Genomic DNA, 23,198 nt, shown 5'->3' with positions numbered 1-23,198 from the left:
ACATAATTAAAGTTGAGTGTCACTGGGCTGGGCCATGATTCTCCGTGGTTTGGCAGTTATGATGTAGTTTGTAAGTCGTTCAATGTTGTGATTACCTCTGTGATGAGATTTGATGTAACATGATCACCTCTATGATGGGATCTGCTGTGAGTAGCCATCAGGTAAAGGGGTCTCCTTGGGCATGTGGCCTGCATTGAATATAAGTGGACATTCTGGCAAGGCTTGAGGGCTTTTGCTCTCTCTGGATCCTGCAAGTGGCTCCTATTCATCTGATCACAGGTTCTTGGGATTGAGCTAGCAGCTTACCTGTGGTCTTGCCTGGAGATCTTGGGATTCGTCAACCTTCACAGCCTATGAGCAAGAGCCACTCTGACCTGCCAATCTTGGATTCGCCAGCCCCTGTGGCTATGTGAATCAGAAGTCTCTATTCTGATCCATGGACTTGGGACATTCCACCCTCTACAATCACATGAACCATTTCCTTGATATAAATCTCTATATGTATTTACATGCTTTACTGATTTTGCTTCTCTGGAGAACCCAGCCTAAGACGACCACTAAGGTATGTGTCAAAATAAATTCTATGACTCTTTGAAGAAGACAGAAATTATATATTAAAATATACCTCTGAAAATTTCATGGATAACAAAAGACTACAATGACACTTCCTAAAAAAATGAAGGCTCATTGGCCAGAACAAGCTTTGAAGTACAAGAAGAGAAGAAAATACTTAAGTTTTTTCAGCTCAATGGCTATAAAATCTTTGAACTACTGCTAAATCTTTAGCTCATGATTCTAAGGCCAAGAGTTTCCTTTGTGACCAACAAAAGAAAACCATCTCCATCCTCCATTAAGATCCTTATTGCCCTTTCCATATGGAAATTTGGCAACTGTGTTAAAATGTAATTATCTTTCACTTCTACTGGAGTGCTCAGCAACACTTAATTAATTCTTTCCTTATAAAGTTCAGCATTATTACTTTTGGGAGGAATTCCAGATTTTAACAGATGAACTATCCAGAAATAGGTCAGGCCTGGCCTACGACCAGAAACAAGAGTTTTCAACCTAAATGATCCAGTGACTTATTGTAAGATTTGTGGCAAGATTGTCAAAACACTTGATTGCTTTTATTTTTACATAAAAGGGAATAAAAATCAAAACTCATAGTCACTGAGTTGATTCCAACACATGGTGACCCTATAGGATGGAGTAAAACTGTCCTATAGATTTACCAAGACTATAATCTTTCCAGTAGACTGCTACATCTTTTTCCCACAGAGTGGCTGGTGGGTTCAAACCACCAACCTTTATGATAGCAGCCCAGTGCTTAACCACTGTACCACCAGTAAAATGTTTTAAGAGCAAGATAACTAAATGAGGCCTATGAAATTATTCTGCTTGCCTTTGCCATAATGGTCCATGTCACACTGAATACTATGGACGATAGTTTAAAGATGGTGAGCTTATAGAACAGCACTGTCTGTTAAAAACATTGTGTTTTATTCTACACTTAAACCCTTGAGGATCAGTGTGATTCTTGTCTTTGAAGAAGTCCTCATCTTGGAAGAAAAACAACGTGGATGTACACTGTAAATTTACAGTCTCATTATCAACTGATCATAAAGATAACCTTTATGGAGTTCATACTTTGAGCTACATAATACTACATAATGACTTATATAATGTTACTTTATTGAATTTCTTTGTGATTCTGAAACAGGGTAATTTTGCCCCCCAAGGCACATTTGGCAATGTCTGGAGACATTTCGGTTGTTACAAATTAGGAGGGGCGCTATTGGCGTCTAGCGGAGAGAAGCCAGAAATGCCACTAAACATCCTACAATGCACAGGACTGCCTCCAAAACAAAGAATTATCTGTCCCCAAATGTCGACAGTGCTGAGGTTAAGAAACACTGCCTTAGCTTTATGATATTGGTACTACCGCTATTTCCATGTTAAAGATAAAGAAACTGAGGATTAAGAAGACTAAATAACTCATTTCAGAGTGTACAGCTAGTAAACAGCTGTGACTAGAATCAAGCCTAGGCATTTGGACCTTGGAGCACATGCTCTTAACCATTATGCTAAATGGCCACTTTAACTTTAGAATACTAATGGACTCTACGGGTTAAAATGACCTACAGCTAGGCAAAGCTTCTACAGTGGATCCAAACCAAATTTTCACAAATCAAATAACTTCATTGAAAGTAATCACATTCATTGTAGGTTGGAAATCTTTTTACTTATTTTGAGATTTTTTTCACTTAAAAGAATCCATAAAATCCAATGCTTTCAGAATCATGAAGACAGTGAAATCACGGGAATTAAAAGAAGCGGAAAGTCAGAGGTTATGGTGTTTGTTTTGTTCATCTGGTGTTTCGTTTTGTATAGAATGTCTGATGTTAGACTGGGAGGGCCAGTTGGTTACACACAGGCCACCTTGAGTAACAGAACAGTCTTAATGAGAACAATGGTGACATGAGATTTAATTCATCACCTCTCCAGCAAGAGTCAGTCTAGCCCTCAATAAAAATTTAGGCTGCCATAAACTTGCCCTCATCACCCAACCTCAGAGTTAAATTCAATTGGGCTCTACATAAATTACGTTCAGTTATCAAGACTTCTGGAGTCCTTGGTGGTGCAAATGGTTAAGTGCTTGACTAGTAGCCAAAAAGTTGGTCGTTTGAACCCATCCAGAGGTGCCTTGTAAGAAAGTCCTAGTGATCTGCTTCTGAAAGGCTACAACCTTCAGAATCCAATGGAGAAGCTCTACTCTGCACACATGGGGTCAACATGAGTCAGAATCAACTCCACAGTAATTGGTTTGGTTTTGGTTTGATCATTCTCAGCTGTTTCCAAAGTGATCAGGCCCCTGCCTAACTTTTCTATCCCCATCTCCTTCCACTCTCCCCTCTGCATGCTGCAGACACACACGGTCCTTTTCCTCTTCTCCCTGAATTTACCAGACTCACTCACGTCTGAGGACCTTTGCACGTGCTGCCCCTATTCATTTCTCAGGCCTTAGACCAAATGGTCTCTCCTCAAAAATGCTTTTTTTATTTTTTAAGTATTATTATTCCTTTCTATATAATTTCTTTCCAAATAGAAGGATAAATCTGAGAAGCTGGGTTACATGAAGAAGAACACAGTGTCAGGATTGGAGGAAGACTCATTAAGGACCTGCAATATGCAGATGATACAATCTTGCTAGTTGTAAGTGAAAAAGACTTAAGGACTTATTAATGAAGATCAAGCAATACAGCCTTCAGTATGGATTACATGTCAACATAAAGAAAACAAAAAATCTGCACAGCTGGGCCAATAAGAAACATCATGATAAATGGAGAAAATATTGGAGTTGTCAAGGATTTCATTTATTTAGAGCTACAATCAACACCCATGGAAGCAGCAGTAAAGAAATCAAACGATGTATTACATCGGGCAAATCTGCTGCAAAAGACCTCTTTAAAGTGTTCAAAAGTAGACAGTGAATAAGCAAGACTGAAGAAGAATTGACGCCTTTGCAGTATGGTGCTGGCAGAGAATATTGCGTGCATGGACTGCTGGAAGAACAAACGAATCTGTCTTGGAAGAAGTGCAGCCAGGATGCTCCTTATTAGTGAGGACAATAAGACTTCATCTCATGTACTCTGGACATGTTATCAGGAGGGACCAGTCCCTGGAGAAGGAGATCATGCTTGGTAAAGCATAGGGTCATCGAAAAAGAGAAAGGCCCTCATTGAGGTGGACTGACACAGCGGCTCCAACAATGGGCTCAAGCATAGCAATGATTGTGAGGATGGCACAGGACCAGGCAGTGTTTCATTCAGTTGTACACAGGGTCACTATGAGTCGGAACCAACTTGATGGCACCTAACAACAACATTCCTTTCCAACCTCACTCCTCATTTCTCCCTTCCATTCCTTTTATTTTCTTTATTCCAAATTTCACTAATTGATTCCATTCTGTTTACTTCTTTGCTTGTTTCCTGTTTCTCTTCCTCTATTGGAAAGAAAGTTTCATAAAAGCAGGGACCTAGGCTACCTTGTACTCCACTGAATCCCTACAGCCTGGAATGATTATTAGCTCATCTGAGATACGCCATGAATGTTGAGTGAGCAATTGATGAGTGGATGAACACATCTTTCAATTAAAAAGCCCAAGGGGGCAAAGGGATTTCAACTCACCTGCACCACACCTGTACAAGAATCCAAAAAGATGCAGCCTTTGGGTTCTTTGGAGATTTTTTCATCTTTGTAAAAATTCATGATGTAGGAGTTGTCTGGCAACTGAGTCAGCTGGAAGTAGCGCTTTTTGAAAGACTAAATAAAGGGAAAAACGCAAAGAGGTTGTTCCAATTGCAGCATACTATTATTCATGGGAATCAGAATTTTTCTCTTTCCTTCAGGAAAGCTATGTTTCTGCGACATTATTCTAGAGAAGAGCATCATATGTCCTCATAAATAAAATATGACATAAAATACCAGCTTAATGCAAATGGCTCTCCTCTGGGCTGTGACCGAAAGTGGGGTGTCAAGAAAGGTGACAGAAACAAAGATGAGTCTTGATGTCTCCTTACCCGAACAGTAACGGTATTGTTCACGGTGCTATTAAAATTCCCTTTGTAGAGCCAGCCAGACTTGAACACTCCGGTTCCTCCCGCCCCGCCACCGCCCTTGGAAGATGAGTGGGATGTTGTATCCTGTACAAAAGGCTTCATTAGCATCAAAGCGATTTCTTTCGTGAATCCCAGATCCCAGACACTGCACTTAAAAACGAGACTCCTTTCTCCCTCCCTGACTCATCTGAAATACTCATGTTCAATTTCCAAACAAGCATCACTCATTTTGACTAAAAGCCCTAACACAACAGTTATTGCAGCTGATGGAAAACCGGCCAGAATGAGAACCACTTTAGGGAAACACAGGAATAAATTATCCTCATGTTTTAAACATTGGACTTTCAGCAATGTACTTACTTCATCCTTATCGGCATCTTCATGGTCAACCTCGAAGGAATGTGAAGGAAGTTTCTCTGGTTTGTATTCTGCTCTGATATTGAAAAAAAAAAATCCAATTTATCATGAGACACTGCTTTCATTTTCTGCTGTTCCAGGGGTAACAATTATTGCACCCAGCTTGTTACAATTTTTTTTTAAATAAAATAATGTAATTAGTGAGGGTTCCCTTTCCTTTGAAAGTGCTAACTTTTCCACACCCCATTATATCTTATTTCCAGTAAATAAATCTCCCATTACTGGTTTTCTTGAATTCAATTAAGACATGCAGGGCAGTTTCGTAAGTTTGGTACTCTATATTTTCTTTGTTCATTATTTTGAAGTGTAACATTAAGTGGTGACATTTTAATTACCTTTTCTGTTTCCTTTAATATGTGACATATGTGACACACTCAAGGATACAGAGCGTGATACATTTGAAGAGCCTCAACTCTCAAGAACCATGCTCCTGAGAACTACTTTGTGCTCTGGTCACTAGGCGGCGCTGTTCCCTAACCACAGCCTCCAGTCAAGGCTGCGCCAAAATGACTTAGAGGCAACTGGGTTCCTTTGTGCATTTCCATGGCAGCACAGAAACTCCCAGAAACCCTGGCGCCATAGTTGTTAAGAGCTATGGCTGCTAACCAAAAAAGGTCAGCAGTTCGAATCCACCAGGTGCTCCCTGGAAACCACCTGGGGCAGTTCTACTCTGTCCTATAGGGTTGCAATGAGTCGGAGTTGATGGCAAAGGGTATAGAAATGCCTAAGTCACAGCATCACTGACCAGGCCAGAGTAGCAAGACTGTACATTTGGCTCTACAAATGGTAAAATGAATCAGAAATAAATTTTCCTTGCTATAGTTCTATTTTATAACCAACGTTTGCCTGGAAATCAGAACACACCGCCCCTGGGTCCAGGAATTCTTTGATACCCAGCTATCTGGCACCTTTTACTATATAAAATCTGACATGTAGAAAATTCATTGAATGTTCGCTTTCTTTAAGATGAATTGTATTTGTGTAGAAACAACCACAGAATCTATTGAGAAAGAGGAGCAGAAGTGCGTTCAGTATTCCCATCACAAGCCATTTCCTATACTAACGGTATTCCAGATAGGAAAATGAATAACCAAGGACACTTTACATATACTTATGCATAAAATTACCATACTGTGCATTTCCATAGGGAGTAACGAATGGTTTTACAGTACTTTTTTACCCTCCCTCTGGAAGGCAAGAAAACGCCCATTCCCAAGTTACTTCAAGGAAAGTTACAGCACTAAAGTACCATTGTCTTCACTGTTAATTTATTGAAAGCCTGAGACAGAGCCACATTCTTCACCTCTGACAAGAGCATGTGCCCTGAAACATCTGTGAAGGCATCCTGGACACTACAGAATTGGGTATGATCTCTCTCCCCATATGCTCTGTATGCAAGTCTCTTGTGATACCTGGTTCTGTTATTTGGACACTTGTCTTGGCCCTCCATCAGATTATACATGTCTTTAAGTCAAGGACTCTAACCAACTCCCATCTTTATCTCACCCTACGTTTTCAATTCCTATCACTATAGATGCTTAATAATGTATTTGTTGATTGAACCAGTGATAGGCATGATGCAAAAGAGTACCACAGAAGTGAAACAATTTGTAATGGCATAACCTAGCAGATCTTTTTTTGAGAAGGCATCTTGGTGATTTGTGTGTGTGTGTGTACGTGTGTGTGTGTCAAAACCTTAAGAGGTATCACTGTCATACAAAGTAGATTAAAACATATTTTACTATTGTAACTTTATAAGTTCGACTTAATGAAAGTTTTTTGTTACCAAAATCAGTAAGAATAGCAAAGCTCTTCTGAGGAATACAGCCCTTGACATTGAGTGTTAAGGGTGATATCTTGGGTCTCATATTCAGTCCAAGTTCCAATTTATTTTGGTTGCAGCCTTGATGAGATTCTAAGACTCATAGATAAGTAGTTACAAATGGTAACAGTCTTACTTAAACAGCCAGAAGCTTAAAGAAAGTGTAGTAGGAAATGGGCATTTCAATGTTATCTCCATAATGGCACATACAAAGTACTTAATAAATGAAAATAAATGGCTGTATGTACATGGGCATGTACTATCATCAGTCAAAATCAACTCAATGACAATGGGTTTTTTTTTTTTTTTTGGTTTATTAACATACAAGGTGATCATCCTCATCCATAACTTATTTACAACAGGTTCAAAAATAGTTTAAAATATAAATACCAAGATAGCAGAGGTTTTATACCAAAGTCTAGATATGTATCAAGTTGCATGTTGTTTTTTATTAAATTATAAACATACATATGAGTTTATATATCAGACATTTGCACATCTGCACAAATACTGGGGACTCTACCTTCTGGTTTAATATTACCATTTTACAGAGAAGAAATTTGAAGCCCACAACCAGTTGAAACCAGTTGTCATCAAGTGGATTCTGACTCCTTGTGACTCCATGTGTGTTAGAGTAGAACCATGCTCCATAAGTTTTTTTTTTAATTATTATTATAGTTGTAAAAATATATATAGTACAACATTTACCAATTCAACATTTTTCAGGTGTACAATTCAATGATATCAATTAATCATGCTAAACAACCATTACCCATAATCATTGCCAAACTTCCCATCAAACAACTACCTGAACAACTGCTTCCCCTTTCCCCCTCCCTCCCACCTCTTTGGCCTTGATACATTTGCCTAGTCTTGTTATTTCATGTGAGTTCATAAAATATTTGCCCTTTTGTGATCAACCTAATTTCACTCAGTAAAATGTTTTCAAGGCTCATCCATGTTTTAGTATGTATCAAGACTTCATTTCTCTTTATAGTTGAGTAATATTCCATCATATGTATGTACCAAACTTCACTGATGGACATTTATCTGTCCACCTGTACTTCACTGATGGACATTTATCTGTCCACCTGTACTTCACTGATGGACATTTATCTGTCCACCTGTACTTCACTGATGGACATTTATCTGTCCACCTATACTTCACTGATGGACATATTTATCTGTTTCCACCTTTTGGCTATTGTGAATAGTGCTACGATGAACATTGGTGTACATGTGTCTATTTGCATCCCTGCTTTCAAGTCTCTCGGGTATATACCTACGAGTGCAATTGCTGAGTCATTTGATATTTCTATGTTTAACTATTTGATGAACCACCAAACTGTCTTTGACAGCGGCTGTACTGTTTTGCATTCCCACCAGCAATGGATGAGAGTTACAATTTCTCCACACTCTCACCAACATTTGTTGTTTTCCTTTTTTTATCTTAATTATACTATTGGAAGTGACATGGTATCTCGTTATGATTTTGATTTGCATCTCCCTAATGACTAAAGGGGGGCTCTGGTGACACAGGGGTTAAGAGTTACAGCTACTAACCAAAAGGTCTACAATTCGAATCTACCAGCTGCTCCTTGGAAACCCTATGGGGCAGTTCTGTTCTGTCCTACAGGGCTGCAATGAGCCACAATCAACTCGACAGCAATAGGTTTGGTTATTTTTTTATTTACTTTTGTTAATGGCTAAAGGAGCCCTGGTGGCATAGTGGTTAAGGGCTCAGCTGCTAACCAAAAGATTAGCAGTTCAAATCCACCAGCCGCCCCTCGGAAGCCCTATGGGGCAGTTCTGCACCGTCCTATAGGGTTGCTATGAGTTGGAATCAACTCTACAGCTGCCAACAACAACAATGGTTAATGATGTCAAGCATCCTTTCATGTGCTTGTTGGCCATTTGTGTATTTTCTTCAGTGAAATGTCTCTTCAAATCCTTTGCTCATTTTTTGATTGGGTTATTTGTCTTTTTGTGGTTAAGTTTCAGGAGTTCTTTACATATTCTAAATATTGAACCCTTCTTAGATATATGATTCCCAAGAATTTTCTCCCATTCTGTAGACTATTGACTTTGTTGTTAAAATTCTTTGTTGAAAAAAACTTTTAATTTTGATAAAGTCCAGTGTTTCTTTTGTCTTTTGTTGCTAGTGCTTCTGGTGTTGAATATAAGAATCCATTATTAAAAGCTAGGTTCAAAGCCATGCCCCTATTTTTTCTTCTAGGAATTTTGTGATTTTCTTTCTTTCATTTAGGCTTTTAATACATTTTGAGTTAATTTTTCTGTATAGTGTGAGGTATGAGTCCAGCTTCACTTTTTTGCATAGGGTTTTCAATAGCTGATTTTTTAGAAGTAGATCACTAGCCCCATCTTTTGAGGCACCTCTGTGTGAACTTGAACTGCCAACCTTTTGGTTAGCAGGTGAGTGCATCAATCTTTCGTACTACCCAGGGACTATAAACCCCACAGTGGGTACTTAATCATACAGTGGAAGAGTTGGGATTAGAAGCCATAATCTGAAATTATAACTTGTGTATTTTTTGTTGTTGTTAGCTGCCATCAAGTTGACCCTGACTCAGGGTGAGCGCACACACAACAGAACTTGGATTATTGTGATCCATAGGGGTTTCGCTGGATGAGTTTTTGGAAGTAGGTCAGCAGGCCTATCTTCCTAGTCCATCTCAGTCTGGAAGCTCTGCTGAAACCTGTTCAGCATCATATCAACATGAAAGCCTCCAGTGGCAGTGCGTGAGGTACACTGGCCAGGAATTGAATGTGTGTCTCCTTTATGGACAGCAAGAACTCTACCAGTGAATGACCACTGCCCCAGGCTCTCTGCTTTAAAGATTGTTAAAAGATTAGCACCTCTGGCTACTGACTTGAACACTCTTCCCCAAAAGGGCACTGTAAAATCTGTATAAACCTTTGGGATCTTGAGATAAAGAGCTCATCAGGGACCCTACTCTCTGGTGTTTGAACCAAACATTAGCCCTGAATCTCATTTCTACAGCAGAATTACCTCTATCACACATATAACGGGCACTGGGATGCTTGATGGAGCCCTGGTGGCATAGTGTTTAAGAGCTTGGCTGCTAACCAAAAGGTCAGCAGTTCAAATCCACCAGCTGCTCCTCGGAAACCCTATGGAGCAGTTCTACTCTGTCCTATAGGGTCCTTATGAATCAGAATCAACTCAATGCCAGTGGGTTTGGGATTCCTGAATGCCCCATGGGTTATGAGCTGTGAGCTTTGGCACAAGTTACTTACTCTTCAAGTACTCGAGTTTGCTCTATAAAATGGGGTAACAGCACCCATGTCCTAGGAGTATGAGTGTTAAATGGGTTCATGTACTATGGCACCCAGCACAAGAAATGTTCTTTTATTTATTTATTTTTAAATTATTCTGTTCAAATTCAGCCCAGCGTAAAACTAATCACACTTTATTCCATGTTCAGCCACAAAATTTACTATATGAAATTTTCTTTATATCAAATCAGCTGTGGTTAAAAAAAAAAAAAAAGGCATATATTTCTGCATTTTACCCAGTGAATTAATAAAATCAGTGGCCTCTTCTATTTTAATGTGTTCTTGTCTCCTGGCAACTCCAAGCCCTCTGCTGATTTTTATTCCTAATGTGAGAAAGTTTTATGGTTTACATTCTAGCCTGAAATCATGTCGCTCCAATATCTTCCTGTGAACACACACTTTAAAAAAGTGGGCTTCATAGAGCCAATAACCACACAATTTTAAATGAAAAAAAAAAAAAATTACAAGGAGAAAAATGCATTTCTTTTTTTGTTTTTTTCTTTTCCATAACTGTAAATTTTTATTTTGTTGCCTCGGAAACATATGAAAAGAAATGAAGGATTCATACTGGTAGCAGACACAGGAAAATTCATTTAATCCAGGTGATATGGCAGTGATTTACTTCTAATAGCCTCAGAACAGGGCTTCAAATGGGTTCCTTCTGGTTCGAACTCCTGCTGAGAATTTGCATTTTTAACAAGTTCCGAGGCAATGCTAATGGTGCTGCTGAGGGACCAATTCTGAGAACCACTAGTAGAGCAGAGGTTGGCAAAATTTATTACATATAAGAATCGCCTGGAAATCTGGTTAAAATATAGATTCTGATTCAGTATATCTGAGGTGGAAATGCAAATTCTCACCAGCAGTTCTAAACAGAAAGAACCAGTTTGCAGCCCTGGCTCAGAAGGCCCAAAGAAAATTATCTGTTTCCACTACTGTCCTAAATATGTGATGTCCTTAAGGAGGAGTGCTTAGGTTTGGAAAATAGTTTTTAAAAATGTTGCTACACCGTGTTACAGTCTTCATTATTCCAGGAAATATGCTAGAGAGTTATACTCTAGTACATCTGATATTCGTTTTGAAAATATACAAGTTATTACACCATTTCACTCTGTGGCAGTCTTATTCTTCCCCTTCTTGGTCAACTTCCACTTCCTTCATTAAAGTAAGGGAGATTCTCAACGACATTTCAGTTACTTTCGTAATTCTTCTCAAGGGATCTGACCTTTCTATGCTCTACGGAAATCCCAATTCAACAATGATATTCAGAGCCTATTCTTTCTGGAAGTGCTTTTCTCTATTGTGTTAACAGAGGGAGAATACTGTTAATATGTTCATTGTTAATTTTAATGAATAAAAGAAGATGACAGTATTTGGGGATAAAGTCACTAAAGGTCTTGACAGGGTTAAAGAAAGTGAGAAGGTATTTATTCAAAAGGCCAGCTGAATACTGCCTTCTACATTCTCTCACTATGTACAAAGTCGTCCACCTGCTTGCACCCCGTTCCCCAGTTGTAACCACTTCTCAAGCTATTTTCAGAAAGAGGCAGTCCTGAAGTTAAAAAATGCTTTGCTTTTCCATTATGCCTACCATAAAAAGTGTGTGATTAACACCCAGATATTCTGAAGACAATAATTACTCATGAAGGCCTAGCCTCGGATGGGGCCTTCCCAACACAAACTTACCAAAAATTATCTATTAGGAGTGACCCAAGTCTGAAGGAATGTTCAGAGATTTGGTAAAAGCTCATTCCACTGTTTTGCTATTTTGGAAGAACTTTTTTTTGTTCCCCACAGTGAAGCAACTCTAAAAGAAATGGCCTCCTTCCTTCTTGTTCTTCTTTTCTCACAACTACGATCCATTCTTTAAAGAGTTGTTGTTGTTACTGCTGTTAGGTGCCGTCGAGTCGGTTCCGACTCATAGCGCCCTATGCACAATGGAACAAAACACTGCCAGGTCCTGAGCCATCCTTAAAATTGTTGTTATCCTTGAGCTCACTGTTGCAGCCACTGTGTCAATTCACCTTGTTGAGGGTCTTTCTCTTTTCCGCTGACCTGTACTTCGCCAAGCATGATGTCCTTCTCCAAGGACTGATCCCTCCTGACAGTATGCCAAAAGTATGTAAGATGCATCTTATCATCCTTCCTTCTAAGGAGCATTCTGGTTGTACTTCTTCTAAGACAAATTTGTTCGTTCTTTTGGCAGTCCATGGTACATTCAACATTCTTCGCCAAGACTACAATTCAAAGGTGTCGATTCTTCTTCTGTCTTCCTTATTCATTGTCCAGCTTTCATATGCATATGATGCAACTGAAAATACCATGGCTTGGGTCAGGCGCACCTTAGTCTTCAAGGTGACATCTTTGCTATTCAACACTTTAAAGAGGACCATTGCAGCAGATTTACCCAATGCAATGCGACTTTTGATTTGACTGCTGCTTCCACGGCTGTTGATTGTGGATCCAAGTAAAATGAAATTCTTGACTACTCCAAATAAAACGAAATCCTTGACTACTTCAATCTTTTCTCCGTTTATCATGATGTTGCTCGTTGGTCCTGTTGTGAGGATTTTTGTTTTCTTTATGTTGAGGTGCAATCCATACTGAAGGCTGTGGTCTTTGATCTTCATTAGTAAGTGCTTCAAGTCCTCTTCACTTTCAGCAAGCAAGGTTGTGTCATCTGCATAGCGCAGGTTGTTAATGAGTCTTCCTCCAATCCTGATGCCCCATTCTTCTTCAGATAGTCCAGCTTCTCATATTATTTGCTCAGTATACAGACTGAATAGGTATGGTGAAAGAATACAACCCTGATGCACACTTTTCCGGACTTTAAAACAATCAGTATCCCCTTGCTCTGTCCAAACAACTGCCTCTTGATCTATGTAAAGCTTCTTCACAGGCACAATTAAGTGTTCTGGAATTCCCATTCTTCGCAATGTTATCCATAATTTGTTATGATCCACACAGTCGAATGCCTTTGCATAGTCAATAAAACACAGGTAAATATCCTTCTGGTATTCTCTGCTTTCAGCCAGGATCCATCTGGCATCAGCAATGATATCTCTGGTTCCATGTCCTCTTCTGAAACTGGCCTGAATTTATGGCAGTTCCCTGTCGATATACTGCTGCAGCCGTTTTTGAATGATCTTCAGAAAAATTTTGCTTACATGTGATATTAATGATATTGTTCTATAATTTCCACATTTGGTTGGACCACCTTTGTTGGGAATAGGTATAAATATGGATCTCTTACAGTCAGTTGGCCAGGAAGCTGTCTTCCATATTTCTTGGCATAGATGAGTGAGCACCTCCAGCGCTGCATCTGTTTGTCAAAACATCTCAATTGATATTCCATCAATTCCTGGAGCCTTGTTTTTCGCCAATGCCTTCAGAGCAGCTTGGGCTTCTTCCTTCAGTACCATCGGTTCCTGATCATATGCTACCTCTTGAAACGGTTGAACGTTGACTAATTCTTTTTGGTATAATGACTCTGTATTCCACCCATCTTCATTCGATGCTTCCTGCATTGTTTAATATTTTCCCCATGGAATCCTTCACTGTTGCAACTCGAGGCTTGGATTTTTTCTTCAGTTCTTTAAGCTGAGAAATGCCAAGCTTTTTCTTCCCTTTTGTTTTTCCATCTCCAGCTCTTTGCACATGTCATTATAATACTTTACTTTGTCTTCTCAAGCCGCCCTTTGAAATCTTCAGTTCTTTTACTTCATCAATTCTTCCTTTTGCTTTAGCTGCTCGACATTCAAGAACAAGTTTCAGAGTCTCCTCTGACATCCATCTTGGTCTTTGCTTTCTTTCCTGTGTTTTCAATGACCTCTTGCTTTCTTCATGGATGATGTCCTCGATGTCATTCCACAACTCGTTTGGTCTTCAGTCACCAGTGTTCAATGCGTCAAATCTATTCTTCAGATGGTCTCTAAATTCAGGTGGGATGTACTCAAGGTCATATTTTGGCTCTCATGGACTTGCTCTGATTTTCCTCAGTTTCAGCTTGAACTTGCATATGAGCAATTGATGGTCTGTTCCACAGTCAGCCCCTGGCCTTGTTCTGACTGATGATATTGAGCTTTTCCATCATCTCTTTCCACAGAGGTAGTCAATTTGATTTCTGTGTGTTCCATCTGGCGAGGTCCATGTGTATAGTTGCCGTTTATATTGATGAAAGAAGGTATTTGCAATGAAGAATTCGTTGGTCTTGCAAAATTCTACCATTTGATCTCCGACATTATTTCTATCACCAAGGCCATATTTTCCAACTACTGATCCTTCTTCTTTGTTTCCAACTTTCGCATTCCAATCACCAGTAATTATCAATGCATCTTGACTGCATGTTCGATAAATTTCAGACTGTAGCAGCTGATAAAAATCTATTTCTTCATCTTTGGCCCTAGTGGTTGGTGTATAAATTTGAATAATAGTCATATTAACTGGTCTTCCTTGTAGGCATATGGATATTATCCTATCACTGACAGTGTTGTACTTCAGTATAGATCTTGAAATGTTCTTTTTGATGATAAATGCAACACCATTCCTCTTCAAGTTGTCGTTCCCAGCATAGTAGGCTATATGATTGCCCGATTCAAAATGGCCAATACCAGTCCATTTCAGCTCACTAATGCGTAGGATATTGATGTTTATGTGTTCCATTTCATTTTTGATGATTTCCAATTTTCCTAGATTCGTACTTCATACATTCCAGGTTCCGATTATTAATGGATGTTTGCAGCCGTTTCTTCTCATTTTGACTAGTGCCACATCAGCAAAGGAAGGTCCCGAAAGCTTTACTCCATCCACGTCATTAAGGTCGACTCTATTTTGAGGAGGCAGGTCTTCCCCAGTTGTCTTTTGAGTGCCTTCCAACCTGGGGGGGGCTCATCTTTTGGTACTATATCAGACAATGTTCCGCTGCTATTCATACGGTTTTCACTGGCTAATGCTTCTCACAAGTGGGCTGCTGGGTCCTTCTTCCTAGTCTTTCTTAGTCTAGAAGCTCAGCTGAAGCCTGTCTTCCTCTTTGTCTACTTTCTCTCTCTCTCAAAGAGTAGACTAAATGATCTTTTATAATGTTAAACCAGAGCATGTCATGGCCCTGGTTAAAAACTTCTAAAGGCTTCCTGTTGCAATTAGAATAAAATCTAAGCTCTTCTTCAGGGTCTACATGTTCCCTTGTCTATTTCCATGTTTTTTTTTTCACCTTGCTAATCCCCTCTATCCCTGGGTGGTACCAATGGTTAACACTCTTGTTACTAACTAAAATTTCATGGTTTTAGTCCACCCAGAAGTGCCTTAAAAGAAATGCATTGGTGATCTACTTCAGAAAAATCAACCACTGAAAACTCCATGGCGCAGAGTTCTACTCTGACACACATGAGGTCATCATGAGTCAGAATCGACTCCATGGCAACTGATTTTTTTGTTTGTTTTGTTTTGTTGGCTTTTCTCTCCTTAGCTCTAGCCAGTCTGATTGTGATTCTGCTCAATCATTCTGGTTCCCATCTCAGCGCCTTTTCCCCTTTGCTCTTTTCTCTGTTGGGAATGTTTTTTCCTAGATCACAGAGCTGGCAGCTCCTGTTCATTCAGATCTCAGCTCAAATGCCACCTTCTCAGAGAGCTCTTTCAAAATCTCTCCTTCAAAGTCTGTGCCCAGGAGTTGAAAGCAGGGCTTCTGAGTACCCACATCTGGAAAAGATGTTTCTGGGGGCCAAGAGATCTTGGAAAGTGGTGCTCAATTTTGAGACATCTGTTTATTACAAAATTGGATACACATGTATATCATCTCAATGTTTCACTTGGTAAAGTGTTAATAAAAAATTTTGACTTTTCAGTGTTTTTCTAGATTGATTACGTCATCTTAGTTTGACTAGCCACTGAGTTGGGAGATTTCAGTTCAAAGAAGTTCTTTGAATTTGAGCAACCCCAAGCCCACCCAGAAATATTATTTTTAAAATTTTTCCATTTATTTAGTAAATTATATGCCAGGCACTGTTTTTACTGAAGGCGATTCTGCAAGTAAAAGTCCCTGCCCTTTGGGGTTTTTTACTTAGGTGGGGAGTAGACACTAAATAAATGACTTCTTCAGTGCAGACAGCCAGGCAAGCTTCCGTGGAGGTCACATTTGAGTAGGTGCTGAACAGAATCACCTTCTCTTACAGGCTTTATGTTCCCAAGAGTTAGAGGAAAAAAAATGTTTTCCTTTTTGCTGTTAGACATATTTCACTTCTTGAGAGGTTATTTTCATGATTTTTCACATCATTTTGTGAAAATACATGAACCAAACTGTTGCCATAGAGCTGATTCCAACTCACGGTGACCCTGTAGGACAGAGTAGAACTGCTTCGTAGGGTTTCCAAGAAGCCACTGGTAGATTCGAACTGCTGACTTTTTGGTTAGCAGCCAAATGCTTAATCACCCTGCCACCACGGCTCTGAAAATTACAGGAAACACGTGGCAAATCTCAATGCTACATATAAAATATTATCAGAAAAAATTATTTTGTCCAAATTATACTTTTCCAATCCGCTTGCAAGGAGCCTTGGTAGTACAACGGCTAACCACTTGGCTGCTAACCAAAAGGTCTGCGGTAACCCACCCAGCGGCTCTGAGGGAGAAAGACCTGGTGATATCCTTCCGTGAAGATTACAGGCAAGAAAACCTTACTCTGTCACATGGGTCACCATTGGTCAGAATCAACTTGACAGCACTGAACAACAACAATCCTTTTGCACTTGCTATTGAAAATAAAGCTCACAAACGAATAATATAAAGGTAATCTAACTTTAAGACTTCGGGCACAAAACCAAATATGATATCTACATCTCATTTCAAACTCTGTGAGCAGAGAAACTTATATCTTGTTGAACAAAATGTTCTACCGTGAATCTTATTTATAAATTTAGCAAAATGCACTTTGATGCTAGATTGATGTACATGTATTCAATGGCAGAACTTGAACAGAAAACACACATATACATGAAAAATCCCATGTAGTACTCATAACAGCTTCTTACCGTGGTAACTGCCGAATGTCTCCGGAATATTGTTCATATTTGTAGTTTACCACATGCCACTGGGAGCTATAAAATTTACAAGCCTGAAAGAAAGCAAATGACAGTTAAAAAAAAAATTATTAAAAAAAATCAGCTGTCCTGGTAAAAATCACGGTGAATACAGTTCTTCATAATCTCCAAGGTGGTATTAAGGTGACTATGTTAGTGATTTTAAGGTAGGTAAGTTTTTTTAAGGGAGTTGCTTTTTATAATCATTTTTCACTTTCCAATAAAATTAAAAACTAAACCTGACCAGGCTCATGAGTTGGGAGGAGGATCCATTTAACATCTTTATTCTATTTTACTCCATGAAGGAAAGCCTAATTTAATCACCTGCTGAATCACACTGGAAATATTTCTAACCTCAAGTACAGTCATGCTTCAACTTTCCTTGGCAACTCTTTCCATTATCTAACAGTTCTGAGCAGTGAAAGATATTCTTCTTATTTATATGTAATCATTTTATCATAATTTGAGCCCATTTCTTCTCATTCTTGCTTCAGGAACTAATCCTTTTCGTTTTTATTTCACCCTCCTTGTCACCCTGGAGCTAGTTTTTCAGTTTTATTTTCCCGCCTTCTGAGGGCTGCTTTCTCCACCATTATTCATGGAAAATTTTCTAAAGCAAAGTTAATATGACAAAATCATTGTCTTATATTGATAGGTGATGGCTGATTTTGAAGTGTTTATTGATGGCAAATATCTCCCAAACACCTACCAGGCACCTAGTACAATTGATAATGGGAATTCCACTGAATGGCTTTTAAGAGTCCTTTTAATCCTACAATTCCATGATTCTGTGGATTAAACAGCTATCAATAGGACTGCAAGGCAACCTTGTCGTCTAGCATTTGTGGAGAAAAGGAAGAAAAATAAACCTACTGCACTGTGAGGAATAAAGGTCTATGATTCTCTTTGTGACCAAGTAAGGGAAAGGCAAGGAATCCTTGATTTAGAAGAAATCATTCAAGGTGCAGAACTGCTGCAGCAAGGAAAGAAAAATGGGGGATGGGGGAAGAGAACGGCCCAGACGGAAGCATAGAGAAGTTGATGGCGAACATGGGGTAAGGGCATATGGTTCAAGATGCACAGAAAAGGCTGGGAAGGGGCTGGTGTGTCTTGGGTCTTGTATCCATTCTGGGTTTCTCAGGCCTTGAGTTCTCACAGCACCTTGGCTTTATTTGTTCAGAGAAGTACCCACACATAAATCTGAGCCTGAGAGCAAAACAATGAATAGGACCACGACAAAGATAGGCACAGGAGGGTGGCAGAAGTGAGTAAAAGAGTTTAAAAGTAATAACAACAAGAAGACAAAACCCTTATGCAGAGAACAGTAAAGGCAAGAAAAAGCGGAGAACTGGTAGTGACTAGAATGGATTGAGAAGAAGGGGCGTGTGAACAAAATTTAATATTTAGCTAAAATAAATTTATTAACTAGGCAATTCCAGAGCCAATTCTGCAAATAACATGTTTCTGGAATTGGAAGGAAATCTAAGTCTTAACATGTTCCTTAGCTAAAAAGTTCTATCTTCATTTTAGATAAAGGTTCTAGGAACCTAGGCAAGTGGCATAAGCCCACGGCACCCCAAATCATGGAGCTAGAAGTTTCATGATTATCATTCTTTCTCATGCTTGCTCTCTCTTACTCCCCTTTTTACATATCTTGAAGTCAGATCTGAAATGAAAAAGAATACTTTTTTAAATGGAAAACAAAAAGCCATAAACCCATTTTTCATATTTGGATGCATTCCTTCTCAATTAAATTTTCTGGTTCACAGTTTTACCTAGTTCCTTTCTAAGTATACATCTAAGATTTTGATTTTTTTTTTATTTACTTAATGACTTATCCTAGAGATTTTTACACTTTCTTTCTATATTTTAAGGCTGTTTTAAGTAAATAGAATAAAATACCATATACTAATTTATAGATAATGCTGGAAAGAATGGGCATTCCAGAACACTTAATTGTGTTCATGAGGAACCAGTACATAAACCAAGAGGCAGTTGTTCAAACAGAACAAGGGGATACTGAGTGGTTTAAAATCAGGAAAGGTGTGTGTTAAGGTTGTATCCTTTCACCATACTTATCCAACGTGCATGCTGAGCAAATAATCTGAGAATTTAGACTATACGAAGAAAAATATGTCATCAGGATGGGAGGAAGACTCATTAACAACCTAGGGTTGGCAACCATGTCACAAAACAATATGTGTATTCAATGTTTAATGAGAAACTAATTTACTCTGTAAACCTTCATCTAAAGCACAATTAAAAATATATATATATAAAGAATAAATTTTCTAAATAAATTAGATTTAACCTATAATTCACATTCATACTAGTTAACAATAGCTTGTTTTTCTTGATTTATACAGGTAGAGTTTTGGAGAGATGTATTAGTTCTGATTAGCAAAATTCTTGTATAATCATTACTTCAGAATTTGTCTGCTGGGTTTCACATATCAGGTGGTGGGTAGTTGAGGACCAACGCTGGACTAGATGACCCTTTAGAGTTCTTCTAAATCTGAGATTTCTCTGAGTCTGTGAAAGTCAGGGCATTTTACAAACACGTAAATGTTTCTCCTACATAGTTATGGCATTTTGGAATGCTACAAACAGAAAATTATTCTCTATTCTTTGTTTCAGCCCACACAGTCACTCTAAGAACATCATTAAGAACTATTATAATTATGACAACAACTCTTCTTTGTCCAGAACTAAGCTGTAATGATCTATTGCAAACTTAGTCATAGGCTACAACTCTGCTTGTTATGATAAGGCAACAAACCAACCTGTTCCCATCAAGTCAATTCCAACTCATAGTGATCCCACAGGACAGAACAGAACTGCCCCATAGGGTTTCCAAGGCTGTAATATTTGTGGAAGCAGACTGCCACATCTTTCTCCCACGCCGACCTTTTGGTTAGCAGCCAAGATTAACTGTTGTACCATCGGGGCTCCTTTACAGTTTCCCTTCTAACTACCTAGCCCAAGCACCAGTTCCAAAATACCAACTCCTTATACCCTTTAACGTAGAAGGAGCTACATACAGTCTGCTTCAAGGGCAAAACTATGAATTTTGAGCAAGAGCTTTACAAGCTGGTTAATTTTTCCAGACAGTGATCCCCTGATTCACATCTCGCTCATTTATTACATTTGTAAGACAAGCTTGTCACCTCTGTGTGTACGAGCTTAGACCCAAAAAAGCTGGCCATTGTCACCAGGGTCGAAAGCTTTTATGCCATTAGGATAAGTGTTTCCTAAACTATAATGCATCCATGAATCATCTGGGGTTGCTAATTAAAATACAGGCCCCTGGATTCCACCCAAGATCCTATGACTCTGAATCTGTAAAGGGGGGCCCAAGAATCCACATTATAAGGAGTACTGCAGGTGATTCTCAAGGAGGTGGAAAAATGCTGCTCCTTCACCAGGCAGAATCTATCATTTCACATAACTGGCAACAAGGTTGGGTCCTTGTTTCACTGGTTTGCTGATGAGCTAAGAAATCTGAGTTCTAACTTCACACAGCTGACTCTCAAAGCTAGAATTTTCCCCCAGCTTTAACGCAAATGTTTTTGTTGTTAGTTGCCATCAAGTAGATTCTGACATAGTGACCCTATGCATATGAGAACAAAACATTGCCCAGCCCTGCACCATCCTCATGATGATTGGTTCAAACAATATTCTATGTGATCCATATGGTTTTCATTAACTGATTTTTGGAAGTAGATCACCAGGCCTTTCTTTCTACTCTTAATCTGGAAGCTTCCCTGAATCTTGTCCACCAAGGGGGGCCCTGCTGGTATTTGAAATATGGATGGCTTAGGCTTCCAGCATCATAGCAACATGCAAACCACTACAGTATGACAAACTGACAGATGGTGGTGGTTTACTCAGATAGAAACAGCCTTTTAAAGGAACATATTAATTTCAGCACAAGGTTTTATTTATAGTAGGCATTCAATCTATATTTGATGAATGAATAGATTGTCCATAGTATTTTTCCTTTAAAAATAACTAATCATGAAATTTGAAATTTCTAAAAAACTAAATACTTCAGAAAAGACTGAACAACTGTACAGGCTTCCTAAAATATATAAAGAAAACATTTCCTTTTTTTTCTTTTCCTCTACTCTTCACAGACACCACTTATCTGACAGTTTGCCATACTGTGGTAGTTTGCCTATTACTGTGATACTGGAAGTTACACTACCAGTATCTCAAATACAAGCAAGGTCACTCATAGAGGACAGGTTTCAGTGGAACTTTCAGACTAAGACAGACTAGGAAGAAGAACCTGGTGGTCTACTTCTGAAAAAAATGGCCAGTGAAAACTATATGAATAGCAGCAGAACACTATCTGGTATAGTGCCAGAAGATGAGCCCCTCCCCGGGTCAGAAGGCATTCCAAATACAACTGGGGAAGAGCTGCCTCCTCAAAGAAGGGTCAACCTTAATGACATGGATGGAGTAAAGTTTTCAGGGCCTACATTTGCTGCTATGGCACAACTCAAAATGAGAAGAAACAGCTGAAAACAGCCATTAATAACTGGAATGTGAGATGTGCAAAGTATGAATCTAGGAAAACTAAAAGTTGTCAAAAATGAAATGAAACAAATTAAGATCAATATCTCAGGCATTAGTGAGCTGAAATAGACTGGTACTGGCCATTTTGAACTGGACAATCATATGGTCTACTATGCCAGGAATGACAAAATGATGAGGAATAATACTGCATTCATAGTCAAAAAGAACACTTCATGATCTACCATGAAGTACAATGCTGTCAGTGATAAGCTAATATCCATTCACCATTCACCTACAAGGAAGACTGGTTAATATGACTGTTATTTAAATTTACACACCAAACACTAGTATCAAAGATGAAGAAATGGAAGGTTTTTACCAACTTCTGCAGTCTGAAATAATAAAACATGCAATCAAGATGCACTGACAATTTCTGGTGATTGGAATGCAAAAGTTGGAAACAAAGAAGAAGGATCAGAAATTGGAAAATATGGCCTTGGTGAAGGAAAGACGCCAGAGATTACATGATAGAATTTTACAAGACCAATGACTTCATTGCAAATACTTTTTTCAACAACATAAATGGTGACTATACATGTGGACCTCTCCAGATGGAATACACAGGAATCAAATCTTCTACATCTGCACAGAGACTATAGAAAAGCTTGATATCATCAGTCAGAACAAAGGCAGGGGATGCATGCAGAATAGATCAATTGTTCATATTCAAGTTCAAGCTGAAGCCGAAGAAAATTAAAACAAGTCCACAAGAGCCACCGTATGAACTTGAATATATCCCACCTGAATTTAGAGACCATCTCAGGAATAAATTTGACGCTTTGAACACTAATGACTGAAGACCAGACGAGTTGCGGAATGACATCCAGGACATCATACCTGAAGAAAGCAAGATGTCATTAAAATGACAGGAGAGAAAGAAAAGACCTAAATGGATGTCAGAAGACACTCTGAAACTTGCCCTTGAATGCTGAGTAGCTAAAGGAAAAAATGATGAAGTAAAAGAGCTGAACAGAAGGTTTCAAAGGATGGCTTGAGAAGACAAAGTAAAGTTTTATAATTTAATGTGCAAAGACCTGGAGTTAGAAAACCAAAAGGAGGAACATGCTCAGCATTTACCAAGCTGAAAGAACTGAAGAAAAAAATTCAAACCTAGAGTTGCAATATTAAAGGATTCTAATGACTGAATGATGCAGGAAGCATCAAAAGAAGATGGAAGGAATACACAGAGTAACTGTGTATGATAAATAACTGATCAACATTCAATCATTTCGGGAGGTAGCATATAATCAAAAAGTGATCGTAAAGAGGAAAGAAGTCCAAGCTGCAGTGAAAGCACCGGTGAAAAAGAAGGCTACAGTAGTTGACTCAATACCAGTTGAGATGCTTTAACAAATGGATTCAACTCTGGAA

At 38.8% G+C, this 23,198-nt stretch overlaps 1 protein-coding gene across 9 annotated transcripts in view; it reads right to left on the bottom strand.

The window, feature by feature from the left end:
• DOCK10 (dedicator of cytokinesis 10) overlaps positions 1-23,198 on the bottom strand; it is a 305,484-nt gene that overhangs the window by 108,856 nt on the left and 173,430 nt on the right. For 8 of the 9 annotated variants that reach the window (XM_064286624.1, XM_064286627.1, XM_064286625.1 and 5 more), the window contains exons 4-7: positions 17,199-17,281; positions 4,980-5,052; positions 4,581-4,703; positions 4,189-4,323 (exon numbers count right to left, since the gene is read on the bottom strand). In XM_064286624.1, the coding sequence (XP_064142694.1) occupies positions 4,189-4,323; positions 4,581-4,703; positions 4,980-5,052; positions 17,199-17,281 (414 nt within the window). The remainder of the gene's footprint in view (positions 1-4,188; positions 4,324-4,580; positions 4,704-4,979; positions 5,053-17,198; positions 17,282-23,198) is intronic. The other variant, XM_064286626.1, reaches the window with a different exon arrangement.

The sequence above is a fragment of the Loxodonta africana genome, chromosome 6 (genome assembly GCF_030014295.1).
Source record: "Loxodonta africana isolate mLoxAfr1 chromosome 6, mLoxAfr1.hap2, whole genome shotgun sequence".
Classification (NCBI taxonomy): domain Eukaryota; kingdom Metazoa; phylum Chordata; class Mammalia; order Proboscidea; family Elephantidae; genus Loxodonta; species Loxodonta africana.
This window is presented reverse-complemented; position numbering and strand designations above follow the sequence as displayed.